This window comes from Musa acuminata, chromosome BXJ1-9 (genome assembly GCF_036884655.1).
Source record: "Musa acuminata AAA Group cultivar baxijiao chromosome BXJ1-9, Cavendish_Baxijiao_AAA, whole genome shotgun sequence".
Lineage (NCBI taxonomy): Eukaryota > Viridiplantae > Streptophyta > Magnoliopsida > Zingiberales > Musaceae > Musa > Musa acuminata.
The window spans coordinates 47,295,818-47,313,493 of NC_088335.1; the positions used below are offsets into that span (position 1 = coordinate 47,295,818).

Sequence of the window (17,676 nt, forward strand, 5' to 3'; positions counted from 1 at the left end):
TGAGAATGGTTCCTTGAATCTAAGATTTAGGACTCACTGCGAACTCATGTCAGACAGCAACGATGATATATTCTGTTGCTCTGTTCTATAGATGTAATCTCGGCACCACAAATATGACAGATGGATGCTGTTCTATAATCTTTCAGTCAAATGAGTTTATAGATTACGACACAAACATATTTACATCTGGCTGCCGTCGAGAATTGGCTGCGACCCATCAACGTAACACACATCACGATGTGTCATATTCGACGGGCGTGAAGGTGGCTCTGGCAAAGTTGTCGATCGCTGGATTGCCTTGTTGGTGGATGTCGAAGTAGACAGTGTATGTCTCATCTCTCAAGCTCAGCAAAGGCTCCAGCAGAAAATTCCGGCTGACTCCGTTGGCCACGAAGCTAATAGGATGGTACTGCCTCAACCCTCCGGCAACAGGAGTGAAGCTCACAGTCTGCCGGAAAGACATCATGTCGAGCTCCGAGTCCGATGGGCAGATCAGTTGAACCGTCTTGTTCCCCGCAGCAGAGAAATACGATCCACCGATGCCACACACGAAACATCCTCGTTGGGTGCTCGACTCCAACGACACCGTCCCATGTTCGCCATCCAACCCCTGTACTATGTTGAACATGGCATCAGCACCAGGAGTAGTCGACGATGATGACACTGCAAGCCCATTGTTCGGGCCTCGATGCACCACCGTTGTGCCAGGAAGATCAAATGGCTCCAGCATAACGTAGCTCTGGACAGCAGCCGCCTTCTCGGGGAACACAAATCTGAATGTTCCGTGGATAGCCGCATTAGTCCCCTCAATGGACAGTTCCTCCATTGTCAGTGAGCCGTTGGAATTGGTGAAGACGAGCATCTTGCTGTTGGTCTCCTGCGTGAGGCTTATCAGCTGACCACTATATGAAGCTGGAACGGCCGTGATCCAGTCGGAGATAGAGCTGGAATTCCCAGTATTAATGTCCCAGTCGCCATTGGTCAGACCTGCAAGAAGATACGGTCCAAAAAGAATTGCCTGGAGAGATCCATATTCAAGCCGATCATCTGCCAGAAATCATGGATCAAATTCAAGTGTCAGATCGGTTGAATCTACTCCCAATATATATATTACTGTCAGCAAAACAAATTGATTGTGCTTTCCTCTAAAAGGTTCTCAATTAGAAGCCAAAGAAGAAAACAAAAAAGTGAAATAATTCTGTGAACTAACCCTGTATGCGCTCCATCCTTAATCTGAGAGGCAATGTAACAGTCACGATGTCATTTGACATCCAATTTCTGGTCACAGAAATGAAATTTCCTGCCAAAACACATTGCTGTTAGAAAATTTGCAGAACAAAGGCAACCAAGTATCAAAACAAGCTACAGTTTGCAGCCTTAGATGCAAACACAAAATTGGATTTTGAACCAAGGACAAGATTGTTGACATATGCTTATGCCCCAAACGAGGAGCTTAACCAAGTCTGAACTCTTCAAACTTTTTTTCTCTCTATAAGAACGGTTTATTGTTCTGGCTAACATTGTGTTTAAATTCCAAGAAAAGCATATTTTAGCCAACTTCATGATCATGGTATATAATTTCGAATGGTACCGCCCGATATGGGCGGTACATACCGGTCCGATGGCATACCGACGTAGACCGCCCGCTACCGGACGGAACGTACTACAGTGCTACAGGAAGAGGAAGAAATATTTAAAACTGCTCGGTACCATACCGAGCCAACTTCGAAATACCGGTACGGTACGGTATTGCATACCTTGTTCATGATAACCAAGAAACAAAGCTAAGCAACCAACAAGATCCAACATTCCAAGCTCAAGGTAAACTTCATGAAGTAGAATGAGACTGGAATCTACAAGTGAACATAGCACTCAGATTCCAAAAAGCCTGAGGGAGAGAAGACGGAGAACTGACAGCATAGAAATTGTCAATTCAGTGCTTGGGAAAACAGGAACAGGAATTGTAAAAATGAAGGCAGGGAAAGGGAAAGATGCACTATTGCTGCTGATGGTGAACCTACAACCGCTTCAACGTCAAACAGGGAAAAGAAAGATCAAAGATATCAGTCATGGAGAACAAAAACAAAGACTTATTATTGAGTTGTCCAAAATACATATCCCATTCCTTTCCAGTAGTGGATGTTGATCAATGGGGGTTCAGAAATCATATAAAGTAGTAAAGTTGGACTTATTTGACCATTTATTTACTAAATTTCCATACATGAAGAAAAAGAAACTCATTTCAATAACTAGCATCTCATACAAGTCTTTGTACTTCAATATTGATCAGATTTAAAGAAATTGAAGACTTGTTTCCTGATAACTACTTCTGTACTGCTACTGGAACTGATGATACATATTGGCATTATGCTCTAAGGCTCATATAAGTTTACGTGGACAGCAATAGGCATGAAGGAAAGATATAACTGAAACCTATAAAAGCCATGAGATCTATCTCAAAGAAAAGATGGAACAAAATCATACCAGGAGATGGTAGCTGCAGATTGTTATCATTTAGAGTTGCTTTTGCACCATCTAAAGATGTCCAAGATGGTATCCTCAGGTTCAAAGTTGAAATTTGACTACTTGACTACACGTGGACACAAGATATAAAATAAATTAGATCTTTATAAGTCTTTCAATGGAACTAGTTCTTATGACATTAATAAAAGCCCTTGATTGATTTTTTTTTTCTGATAGGAATGAATCCATCAAAAGAGCATTGATGTTGTGACAAAGCTAATCTGAATACTTCTATGTATGAAGAGTATTATTATCAGTATCAAAGTTTATTGTGTAAATGATGCATAATCCATATAGAGCAAGATTGATATCTACAGGTAATATCTGTGGATTATTCAAGTCTTGATCTTATTTATACCCAACAGTAATTAAATTGCTTCATGGTACCTTATTAGTTGAAATCGTTATGGATACTTGGAGATAAGGATCAAAGGAATTAACAGGTTTTGTCTTCTGCTTGAGTTCAATCCCTGCAGATCTCCAAATAAAAGAACTTGATACATACTGTAGGACATAAAGGCTTGGTGTTGTTCTCTTCTCCTCAAAATAAATAGAATCTCCTAGCTTTGAAAATGATTCTATTCCTGCAAAAACAAAGAGAGAAAGAATGAATACCCATCGTATGATCTTCAAAAATATTACATCAAAAAGGATCAGTTAAAATGTAGACAAGTTCCAAGTCATCAGAGGCTATCAACTGGGAATTTCCATGAATTTATGGTCATGCAGTCACTGCATAATAGATAATTATTAAGTTTACAGAAGTGGAAAGAAAAAGATACAGCTTTTGATAGCTAAAAAACCAGAGAGGCTCAGGAAGAACATCACACTACCTGTTCCATAACAACACCAAAATGAATCAAACTTTGTTCCCCACCCATGGTAGCTCCTTGCCTTGGAGTGTCCACGCCCCAGTGGAAGCATGTAAATCATCACTCCAGGCTCCTTCCCTCTTTGAATGCTTAGCACGCCATTCAATATTGCTCTCTCATAATAATCAGCATATGCCATTTCCTTTGTCCAACGAAATAAGTTGCGAGATACCTGCAGACAGGCATACATTTAAAAAAAAGAAAATGATATACCCTGAGAAATGACACTCTATGTGAGATAAACATCTTCAAGTTTTGACACCTTGGTAACCTTTTTCCTGGTCTCGATTGTAGTGAGAACCTTAGATGTTAATTAATAATTGTATATTCTGAAGAAGAGGTAGGTAATACTAGCAAAAGCAAGGTTGCTGCACCTTAAGCATGTTGTAAGTTGTGCAAGATTCTTCATTTTCTGTACCTAGTGTATCTGCTAAACGTTTTGGATCAGACCTACACATCAAAGTTAACAGACAGACTGTAACAGAAGAAAAGAACATCTTAAATTATACCATTTCTAGAATACAGAAACCGTAAAATATTTTTCAGAAACTAAAGGTCACATATTGGCATGATATTTCAAGATTCATCATCGTATGAACAATTCGACAAATTACCTATCAGTCAAAGTAGTAAATGGAAACAAAAGCTACCAATAATCATGTTACCAGAATTCGCCAACTGAGGTTCCTCCTGTAGCATAGCTGTGGGAAGAATTCACAACATCCATAAAAAACGCACCAATATCCTGAAAGATGAATTGAGTGTCTAGCCAGATCATTCTACATTTTGAGACAAGTTCTAAAATATACTGTTCTAAAAAATGGAAGGACAGATTACACATGAGCACTTAGCAATTGTTGACTGGCTTTGACTTCTAAATGGTCTGGTGTACTGGCTACACAACAATGACAAATGGCACCCCAAACAAACATAAAAGTTGCCATGTAACATCATAGAAGAAAGCAATTAAAGAAATGCTAAGAAGTAAAAGACAACAACTGCAAGAGATCCAGCCTGAGCAGCTGGTTTGTGCCCCTTGAAAGAACATAGTTAACACAAGGCCTCAGTCTGCAAACGATACATACCAAGTTCAAAGAGAAAGAAGATGGCATCTACTACTATTTTGATCATCTTTCAGATGTCACTATTGATGTAATCAGTAGAGTGTAGCTTCAGATATTAAAAAAATAATTCCTTGTTAAAGACACAATTACCTTGTATAGTGGATCACCTGTGATCTCATATCTCATTTGTGCTCCTACAACAACTGGGATATGTGTATTTGAATGAAAACCAGAAAGGCTGTCAGCCTGCCATTAGAAATATGAAACTATTAGCTTGTTTTGCATGACAAGATTACAAAGATAATGACATTTTGTTGTTATTACAACATATTGTGCACTTTACAACAATATGTTCATCATCACATAACATTCACTTTAAGCTTCAATCACTATGTATGTTCACCAGTTTGTTGGCATTGGTTGGTTTACGTTATGTAATTAAAGCAAGTGATATGGTAGCCTATGAGATACCTTGTCAAAAGAAATTGTCATAATATTTTGCCTGCATTGGGCATGATTGATGACACTTGAAAGGTAAGAGACAGAGGGAGGAGAGACCACAAAGGAGAACAATTTTGGATAAAATAAATAACTATACATCACAAGCATCTGGTTTATTTTTTTCTCAAATTTATGTGTGTCCTCTTCCCTTTTTTTTTTTATTTTACTTGTTGCCTCCCAAAAGCTTTCGTTTCTATTCTCGAACTAATGTCCTTTCATCATGTTGGCTGCCATGTTTCTTATTTTGGACATAGTAGTTCATATATTACATTCCAAGTCAAAAGAATTGATAAAATGGAGCATATTATTCTCATGAAAGGCATACAATGTTTTTAAGTTGGGAAAAGAATGTTATGGGCTGGAGTAATTGAAGGAAAGCAGCAACAGAAGAAACCACGAATCTTCTGCAAAATAATATATATTGCTAAAAAAAATCAAATAATTGAACTCTATGACAATCATATTTTTTCCATCACTTCAACAATTCTGCATATAGTTTCTATTTTTTGTTGATTGTCCACCATGTGGGCAAATTTCTGGAGAGTTGTATCTATTGTCAAAAGGCCACAAGATGTGAAAGATCAAACCAGTAACTACCTTTTACTATTTGAAGTGATTGTAGTGTTGGCCAGCCAAAATGCAGATGCATAAAGTTATAAAAAACACAGGAAGGAACAACCAGTAACTACCTTTTACCATTTGAAGTGATTTTAGTGTTGGCCAGCCGAAATGCAGATGCATAAAGTTATAAAAAAAGGGGAGGGAACTATGATCTGGGACATGAATGATTACCTGAACTGCAAGCAAACCAAGAAAACATGGTTTGTCAAAAAGATGAGCCAATACCAGATGCTTTTGATCTTTCTGCATTAGTCAAACAAGAAACTCTGATTTAGCTTTTTGTTCCTACAATACTGACCAAAAAGTTGTCGACAACAAGAAATTAAATACAAGTATTTTTTTCAAAAGATTCTTACTAACAAAGTATTCCAATAATGCTTGGACTGCAAGCTTCACTAGGATATCAGGTGCTCTTGAAGTAGACAATTTTTTAAACAACTTTAGATCATTGGAGAACTGGAGCAGTAAAAATATATATAATTTTATTGATATTACCATGCCACAATTGTCTATTACTTACATGTCTGCAGTAATTTTAACCACTAAAGATTCAAAACTATTTCATCTAGCTTAAGAGCCCAATTCTTTCAACATTGGATAACCCATGGTTTGCCTTACTAGTCCATACTAGTGTATCGATCAACCATCAATATACTACATACCGAACCGTACCAATGTATTGACACACGGTACGGTGAGGTGTACTGGCAAACTAGTACCTATACCGATCCCGTATCGAGCAGATACATGCCACCCATATCGAGCAATACGCTGTGGTACGATAAACCTTGGGATAACCTCAATATTGCTACCAAAGCAATGGTATTGAATTTTAAATTATCAGAACTTTAAGCAGTTATAACTTATAACAATGTCGCACACCATGAATAACTAGAAGAGCTTCTTTCAAGCTAAGTTTCATATAGTTTTGTGCTGACTTTATATATGAAACAACATGAAAGCAAAAGTTTAGAAGATAATCAGAAAACAAATTCAAGGAAATTTTATTTAAGAAGTTGATCCATGTGGATCATGCATTAGGATAAGAATTTAAGTAAAATAATTGCACAGAAAGCAGTCTACATAACCAAATATCAAGCATACTATGAACCAAGGTTCGTCGTACCGTACCGTACCGGCGTTTCGACCCGGGCTCGGTACCGGTACGGTACGGTATACCGCTCGGTACACCCAGGTGTACCGAGCGGTACACTCAGGTGTACCGAGCACTATAGCAGTGCTACACTGCTACAGTGCTCGGTACAGGGCGGTCCGCGTACCGCTAGCCTGTCGGACCGGTACGTACCGCCCGTACCAGGCGGTACAGTCCGGTACGGCAAACCTTGCTATGAACTGCTACATATAGTAAATTAAGTAACCTGGATATGCTAAGACATCTGCACAGATGCTATAATCATATAAACAGAACACTCTTATTGCTTTAACATAAGTATCGATTAGAAATTACTGTCAATTATATTGACCAGTAGCAAAAAAATTTTTGTACATAAAAAAACTGAAAAAAATATTAGTTTCCAATGGTTGGTAAAATAGCAAGTAACAGTGAAAAATGTAAATTCCTTTTTTTTCATTTTTCAATAAAAAAGGCTTCTTTATATTTTTAATTACAATAAAGACGTGTACATGGCGAATGTACATAGGAAGATTATATTATCCTCTGTAGTAAAAAGATGAGATAGAATGAGTTAGACATTTACCTTCAACGGAAATGCTTTCAACAATTCAGGAGACTACTAATCCAACCAAGAAGATCCAGAACCATAGGTAATGACAAAATTATATATGGATTTTCTTATAACTTGAACCCATGAAAAGACCAATAATGAACTTATTTTCCTACTAGAAAGGCTTCATGAAGCAAGGTGCACAACATAAATCTTCATCCGATTTTACCTAACCAAACGATGCCATTTTTCTTAATTGATCTACTAAAATTTACTTAAAGACTGCATGATAGTCTGTGCAACAATTGCTTATCACCTCATGATCATCAGATATGCCCATCACTCTCATCTAGACAAGCACAGCAAGGGGTAAATCACCAACATAGAAGGCAGGATGGCGAAAAGATGGTTATTTTTTTAGTCAAATTTATGAAAAAAGGTGTTTTGTGTATCCCTTCAAGGGTTTTGTATAAAATTGCAGAATTCAAAACAGTGACCAAGTGGGCAATTGTGTAGCCATATTACTAGTATGTAATTGCAAATTGCAATACGAAGTTCACAAGGTAATTTACCGTCACACTGTAGAGCCTATAAAGAACATCATTCATCCCACCAGTTTCTTCATTGAGAGACGACCAATGTCTTTCTATGCTGTATTTTTGTATAACATTCTTGACACGGTTCCCAAAGTAATCTGCCATCCACACCACCATTTGCAATGCTTTGACACTACCAGCTAATATATGTTGATCGAGGAGGCCAGCCATGATCTGTCAGTAGATCAGCATTAGGTTAAATATAGAAGAATAACAAATGACAATGGCAGTTAAAGATGAAGATGTCAGCAATCAATGGCAATGCATTTTATTCAAGTTATCAAGTATCAGAATCTTGATAAATTACCTTGTGAATTGTGTAATATGGAGCCCAAACACTTCTTATAGCTTCAAAACGGTCAAAAAATTCAGGAGGGAAAGCAGACAGATATCCTGTGCCTGTCTTCTTCTGGCATTCATAAAGTGCATCAATCACTGATGACATCTTTTCATATAGCGTTCTGTTGTGTGTACTAGCCCACATTTGAGCAGAAGCACTCACATAGTGCCCTGCAAAACTCAGCGATCAAGATTATGACAGCATATCATCAACTCAAATTTTAGGAAGAATTCAAAGAAAAGATGGTTATATCCATAGAAATCTGGTATGCTGCACAGATATGTAATTATAACGATTGTTAAGATGAGTGAACAGTAGTGTATTAGATAGTCCAAGAGGCATTGCGTCCTTTCTCACTTCCCCAGACCAACTTTGATCAACTTTATAGGAAAAAATCAATAAAGCAGAAGTCATCTCAGCATTACACATGCACTCCTACTACATTCTGCCTGAATCAATGAGAAATTAACATGCCACTGATCTTCAATAAATAATTAGCATATTCTTATACAAGTGACCACATTAGAACATTAACTGTGAAAATTAACATGATTACAACAGCAACAATTATAAATATTTAGTTTAATGATCAATGAAAAAACAGCAAGAAGTTGGACAAACTTTAAAGTTTAAACAACTCATAAATTGTGGCCAAGACTTACACCAAGTAAGCCTTTATGGTAAGGCATCTAGTGGTCACTTCGATGCCAAAATCAGTTCATAGGTAGACACAGTTAATTGGTCTAGGTTATCTGATTAAAAATAAACCATGTAGTACAAGGCTCAGTTGTGATACATGATAAGCACTCGGATTTAAGACCAACATATTCAAGTTTCACATGTTCACACAACAAAGGAAAAGATACTTCAATTAGTCTGTTTCTCCTTGTTATAATACCAGAAGATTACAGGATAGCGTTGTGCTATACATTTAAAATGCAATATATGTTTCATAACCAACTTGACTGATTATAAAACAGGAGATTTAAGTGTTCTATTAGATTTTATTGTGGCGCTGGTGCCAATTTGTAGTCTCACTGTCTCATTCAACTCATTTTAGCTAAAGATCTCGATAATGTATCAGCAGTAGAAAGATTAATTAGTGTGCCATGACAACCCCAACAGAAAATTGAAGGGCAAAACACCACCATCCAAGTAGCTGAACGGTTGGCATCAGGCAGGTTTTCCCCATGAGCTAGGCACTCTATCTTCCAGTAAACTCTATCATGTGCATTATCATGCCTACGCACATCCTGTAATACATATATATAAGGAAGGAAAAACTATGAAGGGCAACAAATCAAGAACTAATTGAAGGGGCAGTTGAAGTGCTGTAGCTAACATTTTCCTTTTCTTTAAGCTTTAATGAGATTACAGAAGAAGACTGCTTCTTCTGATCGAGACAAAATTTCTAAGTAGACGTAGGAAAGTTACTGGCAAACTGCTTAGCTGATAGAGAAATTATCAAACATGGAAGCAGAGTTCATGAAATTTTGATGTCAAATGATGAATCCATATCCCAGGGAGACAATGGACAGAGCAAAGATATCTAAAAAAAATAATGAATGACAAAAACTTCTAGGTTTCTAGAGAAAATGAATTCGTTTACACCAGGAACAGCAAGAACATGCTAGCCGTAGTTCAATTACCATCAGGAAGACAATTAATGTCCTCCGCTTGTAGATATTTGGAAAAACACAAAAAGCAACATCAGTGTGACAATTCTCTTTCAAATTTATCTAAAACAACTATTGGATGTTAAGATTCTTTATTACAAATTACTACAATTATATTACAAATTAGAAAACTAAGATCCTTTATCAAATGTTAAGCTCTCAATCCAAAAAGGAAAAAAAAAAGAATATACTGATGCCAGCCAATCCAACAATAAAAGGCTTTTCCATTATGAACAAATTGGTGAGAAAACAAGCACAAAAAGATCAATCAGTATATGAAAGAAACACCACAAGCAATTTGCAAAAAGCATGAGCGGCCAGCAACTAGAGTTATAGTTCTCCTACAAACAACTTACCCACAAAATGCCCTCTAATCTCCACATCTGGTCTCTCCCATCCTCCATAAGGTTCACCCGGAGCTGATAAACCAGCCTGTTTCCGAAAGCTCCAAACCAGTCGATCGACATCAAGAAGTAACAAGTACTCCAAATTCGTCTGCTGTGCTCGTCCATACATGGAATCCGGGTCAAGACGAACGTCGTGGAGCGACACCTCGCTAAGGAAATCTTCTCCTCGCTGCCTCGCGATCACCTCGACCCGGCCGAAACCCTTCATGCTCCGGTAGAGCATCAGCCAGTCAAATTCCTCGACACCAACCTCCTTATTCAGCACTTCTCTCCGTCCCAACTCCATCCACGCGGACTCATCCGTGGGGTTTAAGTGGTAGTCAGAGAGCGCATGCGCCTTCCAAGATTGCCTCTCGGAGGACATAAGCTGAGCACGAACAGTGTGAGAAGATAGCTCATTAGGAGTGTTGGTGCATTCCTTTCCGGAAACATTGCCATAGAGCAAGAACACTAGAAAGCAACAGATCAACTGCAGCGCCATGGATCTCTCAATTCGATGCAAAGTGAGCGACAAGGAGAATCGATGAACGATTGTCTTTTTCCGATTCTCTTTTTCCGAGTCGATCTCAGACATGGATGAAGGCGATTGCAGAAGAGATGCGAGTGACAACAAATTAAGAGAGAGGAGAAGACATCCCGTAACCAACAAAAGGGGGAGAGGAAGGAGAAAGAATGGGACGAAGGAAAGCGTAAAGATCAAAGGAGGAGGAGAGAGGGAGGGCATTAATTTCTTTTTCTTTTCTTATTTATGATTATTGTTATGGGTATTGGTGGGTGGTGGGGAAGGGGAGAGTAAAGAAAGAATCTAAATTTGAGGAAAAGGCATAACCGTTCGTCTCATTCTTCTTCCTATTTCAATCGTCCAGAGAACAAACGGTTATGAGGATCACGCGAATCACATTTATTTCAGATCATTCCGTGGAATAATATTATTCTTGTACATAAATAAAGAATAACATATGATTAATTTGATTATGCAAGCAATTAAGACGGAACGGTTTATAACCTTTTTATGGATAGTGTATCACGCAAATCCCATTTCTGTGCGCAGTCCTCCGTCCGATCCGTCGCTGATATTTTTCTTATATCGATCACAACGATCTGCTTATTTAAATGAGAATATCCTATAATTAATTTGATCTGCAAACAGTTAACATGGAAGTTACGAATCAAATAAGATTGTTTTTACTACTGTTTTTTTATGGATTAAATTGTACAAATTCTTTCTTGTTGTGCAATTTTACGGTGTGACTGAGTTGTTAGCACGGTTCAGTACGATCCAAATGCACAAGGTTATCAACATGGCTTTCCGACGAGAGAAGGATTGTGCCAGGTCAGGACGTTTCTTGTCGAGCCGATCTGAGGTCAAGCTCGAAGTTACTTTTCCTCTCTTGTTAGGTTCTTATACATAAGCTAAAGTTGGGAGGGAGAATTCCAACTCGATCCCCTTTAAAGCTTAAGTTAATAGGATAATATTGAAGTGAGTTTTGGTGTGTTTGACTGCTCGGGGAATTATCCCCTCACGTTAGCAAGGGGGTTGACTTTTATACTTATCATCTGGGGTTCATTAATGATCGTCAATCCCCTAAACGATCGGTTCATATGCTCTTGGCGACGTAGACCAACTTGCATGGTTTCACGGCGTGCAGTATCGTCTCGTACTACCGCGGATGGTTTTGTGTAGGGCGATGCCATCTCATACAATTATTATCGTTTCTTTCATATCAAAATCTAATATATATATATATTTTTATTTTTTTATTAGTATAATTAATTATATATAAAATATTCGTATATCAAATCAAACATGAGCCTATCAATTGTGTAATAATGTACTAAACTAAAGAATATCTCACTAAAATTATAATAGCCACATATCTTTTCTAGACAGAAATTAAGTGAAAATCATAATAATTTTGTTAACATTTATTGGTTATAAATGAGACTTGTTATAATTGCCATCAACAACATAATTAATATGTTTATCGTAATTTGATTCATTCGTGGTAATATAAGTAAGGATTTTGGCCCGATGAGATGACTAATCCATTAATTTATAATAACAATAGTTAAGTCTTAGTTAAATATTAGTTTACGGGGCTAAATCAAAGTGTTATGATTTCCCCAATTTACTTTTGCTCACATATAGCCAAATAGAATGCTAGCGAACACCAATTTACTCGTTGCCCGGAAACATACACTAATTAGTATTCCCACCTTACTTCGCTGCTCACCGATGCCTCCCTTTTCTTGAGAGAGAGGCCGCGCAAGGCATATGCGGTGGCGGACGAGCCAAGCGATGCGAAGCACTACGGGTATAAATATAACCACTTGTGACGACAAACAAAGCACCCATTCGAGCTTACGTTACGTCGACGCACATACATTTGCGGTCCAAAACAATAGGTAATTGTTCGCCATACAAACAAACGGCTGAATGATCCCAACCCTAAGCCCAAACCTAAAAGCCCAACCCAAAAGGCATCACAACACGAGGAAGCGGAAGGCTACGAGCCCAGCGGCGGCAATTGCGACGGCGCTCCGTTCCATGAACCTCCGATCCAAGCTCTCTGCCCTCCTCAAGAACGCCTGCTCTTTTGTTGGTGGCGCCGTCGCTTCTGACTCCTCCGCTGCAGCCGCCGCGCCTTCGCCGCATCCCGTCAAGCCCTTCTCCACCGCCACCGCCATGGCCGACGCACCTACTAAGACCCTCCGCACCCGGCTCTGCATCATCGGCAGCGGCCCCGCCGCCCACACGGCGGCGATCTACGCCGCCCGCGCGGAGCTGAAGCCTATCCTCTTCGAAGGGTGGATGGCCAACGACATCGCCGCCGGCGGGCAGCTCACCACCACCACCGACGTCGAGAATTTCCCTGGGTTCCCGGAGGGCATCATGGGTTACGAGCTCATGGACCGGTGCCGCGCCCAGTCCCTCCGCTTCGGCACTGAGATCCTCAGTGAGACTGTCACCACCGTTGACCTCGCCGTCCGTCCCTTCCGCGTGATCTCTTCCTCCACCTCCGTCGAGGCGGACGCCGTCGTCGTTGCCACCGGTGCTGTCGCCCGCCGCCTTCACTTCACCGGGGCCGACGTGTTCTGGAACCGGGGGATCTCGGCCTGTGCCGTCTGCGACGGGGCCGCGCCCATCTTTCGGAACCGCCCGATCGCGGTAGTCGGCGGCGGCGACTCTGCCATGGAGGAGGCCAACTTCCTGACAAAATACGGGTCGAGGGTCTACATCGTGCACCGCCGGGATACGTTCCGGGCGTCCAAGATCATGCAGGCGAGGGCTCTCGAGAACCCCAAGATTGAGGTGCTGTGGAACTCGGAGGTGGTCGAGGCCTTCGGGGAGGCCGACGGCCCGCTTGCCGGTGTGAAGGTAAGAAACGTTGTCACCGGGGAGGTGTCTGATCTCAAGGTGTCGGGACTTTTCTTTGCCATCGGGCACGAGCCTGCCACCAAGTTCCTTGGGGGGCAGCTGGAGCTGGACTCCGATGGTTATGTCGTCACCAAGCCCGGGACAACACACACCAGCGTGAAGGGTGTCTTTGCCGCAGGGGATGTGCAGGACAAGAAGTACCGGCAGGCTATCACCGCTGCTGGATCCGGTGGGCGACTGACTGTTTTAATATCTGTTGATGATCTTGCTTTCAGAAAATACCCTTCAAAAAATGATTTCTCAGTACAAAAATATAATGGCGAAGGAATTCCTGCAATGAGGCTATTATTGATAGTTGATAGTCTCTTTATGGGATGTGGAAGTACTCGAGTTTGATTTTATGTTCATGTCACAACTGCTTTGTTTATTGTTCCATGGTAAATTTAGGATTTATTTTAGTGGGAGCTTTTGTTAGGTTGAGTGGTAGAATGACATAACTATGTGCAGATTAACTTGGTTCTTAATCGTTGATGTTCAAAGCCTCTTGCTTGTTTCATTATTTCATTGTTGTGCGTAATTTTATCATTACATTAACTAAAGCATAGTGCAAATATAGATTTAATTGACACTAAGACAATGATGAGTGTTGCACTTCTGAGATAATATTCATAAGCTTAACTGTGAGCCGCCGTCCTTACTGTTTGATGTAGGATTTAGAGATTGTCATTTGTCTTGCACTATTGAGATGGTATTCGTAAGTTTAAATATGAGTTATTGTCCTTACCATTGATGTTAGAATTACTAATAATTTGTCAATCACCCAAATGAATGGCTAACCTTAATAATTTTGACTAAATGTCTCTGAAAGTAAACTAATGTAGATATAATTCTCAGAGTTCTCTTTTGAGAAATGGTTAGTTTGGAAAAGTGAACACTAGAGGTATCATTTATTTTTCCTATACAGTTAGATAGGATGCAATAAATACATTCAGTTCTTCTTATTCATTTATTTTTTGTATTTTTCTTTTCCGTTTCCACAAATATCTACATACGGTGTGTGTTTCACCAAAAGAAAAGGGATCTTTCATTATTGGCTGTGCTACATATAAAGCCAACCAAAGACCATTCCATGTGAGCTTCTGACTAGCATCGGTCATATTATACAATGAATGCATACAAAAATCTAAAAATACCGCACACTTTATTGCATTTATTACAAGCACCTTGTATCTAATTTAAAAGAAATATGTTGAAATTTTGTCATTTGAGTAAGTTTGTCTTTTGCTAACAGTATGACATGAGAGCCACAGTTAATATTTTAAACGTAGGGGTTTACCTTCACGTGAGCTTCATCTTTGTTCCTTTATCTTTATGGAACATCATTAGCTGAAGAAAGTAAAGAGCTATTAGTTTTATTTCATTTGAAGAATTGAAGGTAACCCACTGCATAATCTGCAAAATATGACCAACCATATTGTTCCTTCTAATATTTTCCTGCCTCATGTTTCTTGGTGAAAAGAGATCTTTTGCTTATTCTTTTCTCTGCTTTAGAAGTGCTGTAGTCCTCAACCCTCTAATTTACTAAGACCCTTCACGGTTAGGAACATCTGAAACAATTGGTCAATCGCAGTCATATATGTGTACTGAAATGATTCTATCCCTCTAATCATCCCTTAAGACAAGCTGCAGTTTAGTTCTCATGAAGCTAAAACTCCACCATAGTGGCCAGAGAAAAGCTCAAGTAACAATGCTAAACAATGGTCCTAGCCTCTCAGTTTGGCTCCTTGCTATTTTTTTTGTCATGTAACTCAATTTTAATTTAGTTCTTTTTGAAATTTTAAATCCATTTTCTGTGAGAAGGTTTTATGACTGAGCTGGAGGTTGGCTAAATGGTTAATCATTTGATCTCTTTCATGAATCTGTAAGACACATTTCCCATTTTTTAGCTTATGTCTAATTTTGCATAGCAGGAGATGGCTTACAGTTTCTTCCTGAAAATGGAAATAACCTGTTCACCATGTGGTAAGGCTTAAACTTTCCTTCCTCTGAAGGATATTAAAGCCTAACCAAAGTAAGCACTCTTAGATAGATTGTTGACTTTCCTGGTACTGGTGTTGAATGGTATCTCTCTATAAATTATTGGTATCTTTGTCTTCTTTATAAAGTTCTGCACTTTTGTCTCTCTTTGTAAAGCAAATCAATTGGTTGTTCTTTCTCATTTCTAGGTGTTAGTTTCTCAGTTCGAAAGTGTTTTTTGTGGCCTCATGGTCATCACCACTTCCTGAGTGTTATTTAAACTTTATCTCTTCCTAACTTTTACCTTAATATAGCTTAATATGAACAGTGCTTCTTATTCTCCAGCAAATATAACTCAGTGATAAAGCGAAAGCATGAAGATATAAGCTATGATAACTTGTTTCCTTTCTCTTTAGGATTTCATCAAGGTCACTTTCATTTATTTCATACTGTAAATTGAGTAGTTTGTCGAATATTAATTTTTAGAGAAATCATGATGTACCCATGTTCTATATATTGAATGTTCTGTATCTTCAATAAAATTGTTGCAGTTAATTTTCATGATTGACACATGCTGCTAATCTCGTGACACCTTGATTTGAGCTTTTCCTAAAATGTTAATTTATTAGATGATAGCTTCTCCATTTTCTTGTTCAGCTGCTGGTCAAATATTGGCCGTTCAATATGAACTTGTTATTATTCACTTTATTGAACCTACCTTATCTTTCAAATTAATTTTTTGATACTTGCAATCTACATGATATGTCATTTTCTTCGAGTGAAAAAGAAACATTTGTTTGTTGATTCTTCACAATAGTCCAGAACTTGTGGGCAAGATATTATAGCACATATTTCTCAGTGGTGTAGCTAGTTTATGCTGTACCACCAGTAAATTGGACTTTGTGGTTTTTACAGCATGTTTGCCTTGTGTTTATGTTTATATTAGGAGTTTGGAGTAAAAAATGTTGATATAAATTATTTATGTTTTCTGTCAGCTTGTGGTTATACCAAAAGTTATAGCAGCAATCATTTATGTTCTTTGATATATCTGAAATGCAGAATGGGAAGAAAATATTAGAAAATGAAATATGCAAAAGTTGAATTTTCTATCTTGATCTGATTGAACTGATATTGGTTCTCATGACAGTCCCTTTTTTTGTTTCTTCTTTCTTGTCAACACCAGAACTAACTGTTTCCTTGGGTAGCCATTCGACCAGTTACTCAACTGATATATTGTGATCCTTGGAATGCTGTAGGATGCATGGCTGCTTTGGATGCGGAGCATTACCTGCAAGAGGTTGGAGCTCAGGAGGGAAAGACTGATTGACTATCCTCGGATGTTTCGACTGATTCTCCAAAGATTTCATCTTTGGTGGGAAAGTCAAATCTTTGAAACTCAGTATGATTCAGACTGAAGTTGCCAGGCTCTTTGTGGTAGAAGATGAACTTCTCAATTTCTGTCATCATTTAGTTGCCATTGGTTGTACTCTTGGCATGTTGTAGACAGTGAATTTACTGCAGCACATCCCATTGGTACCTTGGGATATTCTTATTGTTTAATCAAAGTCAACTTTTATGGGTATGATGAATTTTGCTTACTTCCTTACCTGACAGGTCCATCAAATATCATGCTTCTCCATTAACAGTAAAGGGACAAAGAAAAGAATCATGCTGTTTACTTCTGTTGTAAAATTTATTTAGTCTGAGAGGGGAAGAGGTGAATGCTCATAGCAAATCGTTTTGGAGCTGTGCTCTGCTATCTTTTTCTCCTATTAACTTTTTATCCTGATATCTTTGTTTGACTGCAGTTGTGTCTTCAAAGCTATGGCATTTCATTGTAATTGTGCTACGAAGATAGCTGTGGGTTTACTGAATCGGCTGAAATGAAGGGATCCATCGATGATAACATTGTGTTTAAGCTAATGGAATGATTCCTCTTTCTTCTTTGTAAGTCCTCTTTCTCGGAGGATTTATAGTTGATCATCATTTATGTTTC

The 17,676-nt window shown here is 38.8% G+C and overlaps 2 protein-coding genes across 2 annotated transcripts; one reads left to right on the forward strand and one right to left on the reverse strand.

Annotated features, from left to right (window-relative positions):
• Positions 1–49: 49 nt before the first annotated feature.
• Positions 50–11,023, reverse strand: LOC135593892 (uncharacterized). The gene is made up of 12 exons (XM_065084211.1): positions 10,235–11,023; positions 8,170–8,372; positions 7,839–8,036; positions 5,753–5,824; positions 4,610–4,705; positions 4,061–4,140; positions 3,770–3,845; positions 3,357–3,567; positions 2,911–3,107; positions 2,485–2,590; positions 1,211–1,300; positions 50–1,047 (listed from the first exon to the last, which is right to left on the reverse strand). The coding sequence occupies exons 1-12, from the start codon at positions 11,007–11,009 to the stop codon at positions 233–235; spliced, it is 2,919 nt and encodes a 972-aa protein (XP_064940283.1). The 5' UTR covers positions 11,010–11,023; the 3' UTR covers positions 50–232.
• Positions 11,024–12,662: 1,639 nt separating this feature from the next.
• LOC103999208 (thioredoxin reductase NTRB) lies at positions 12,663–17,262 on the forward strand. The gene is made up of 2 exons (XM_009420884.3): positions 12,663–13,893; positions 16,937–17,262. Exons 1-2 carry the CDS (start codon positions 12,723–12,725, stop codon positions 17,005–17,007), a joined length of 1,242 nt encoding a protein of 413 aa, XP_009419159.2. The 5' UTR covers positions 12,663–12,722; the 3' UTR covers positions 17,008–17,262.
• The last annotated feature ends 414 nt before the right edge of the window (positions 17,263–17,676 follow it).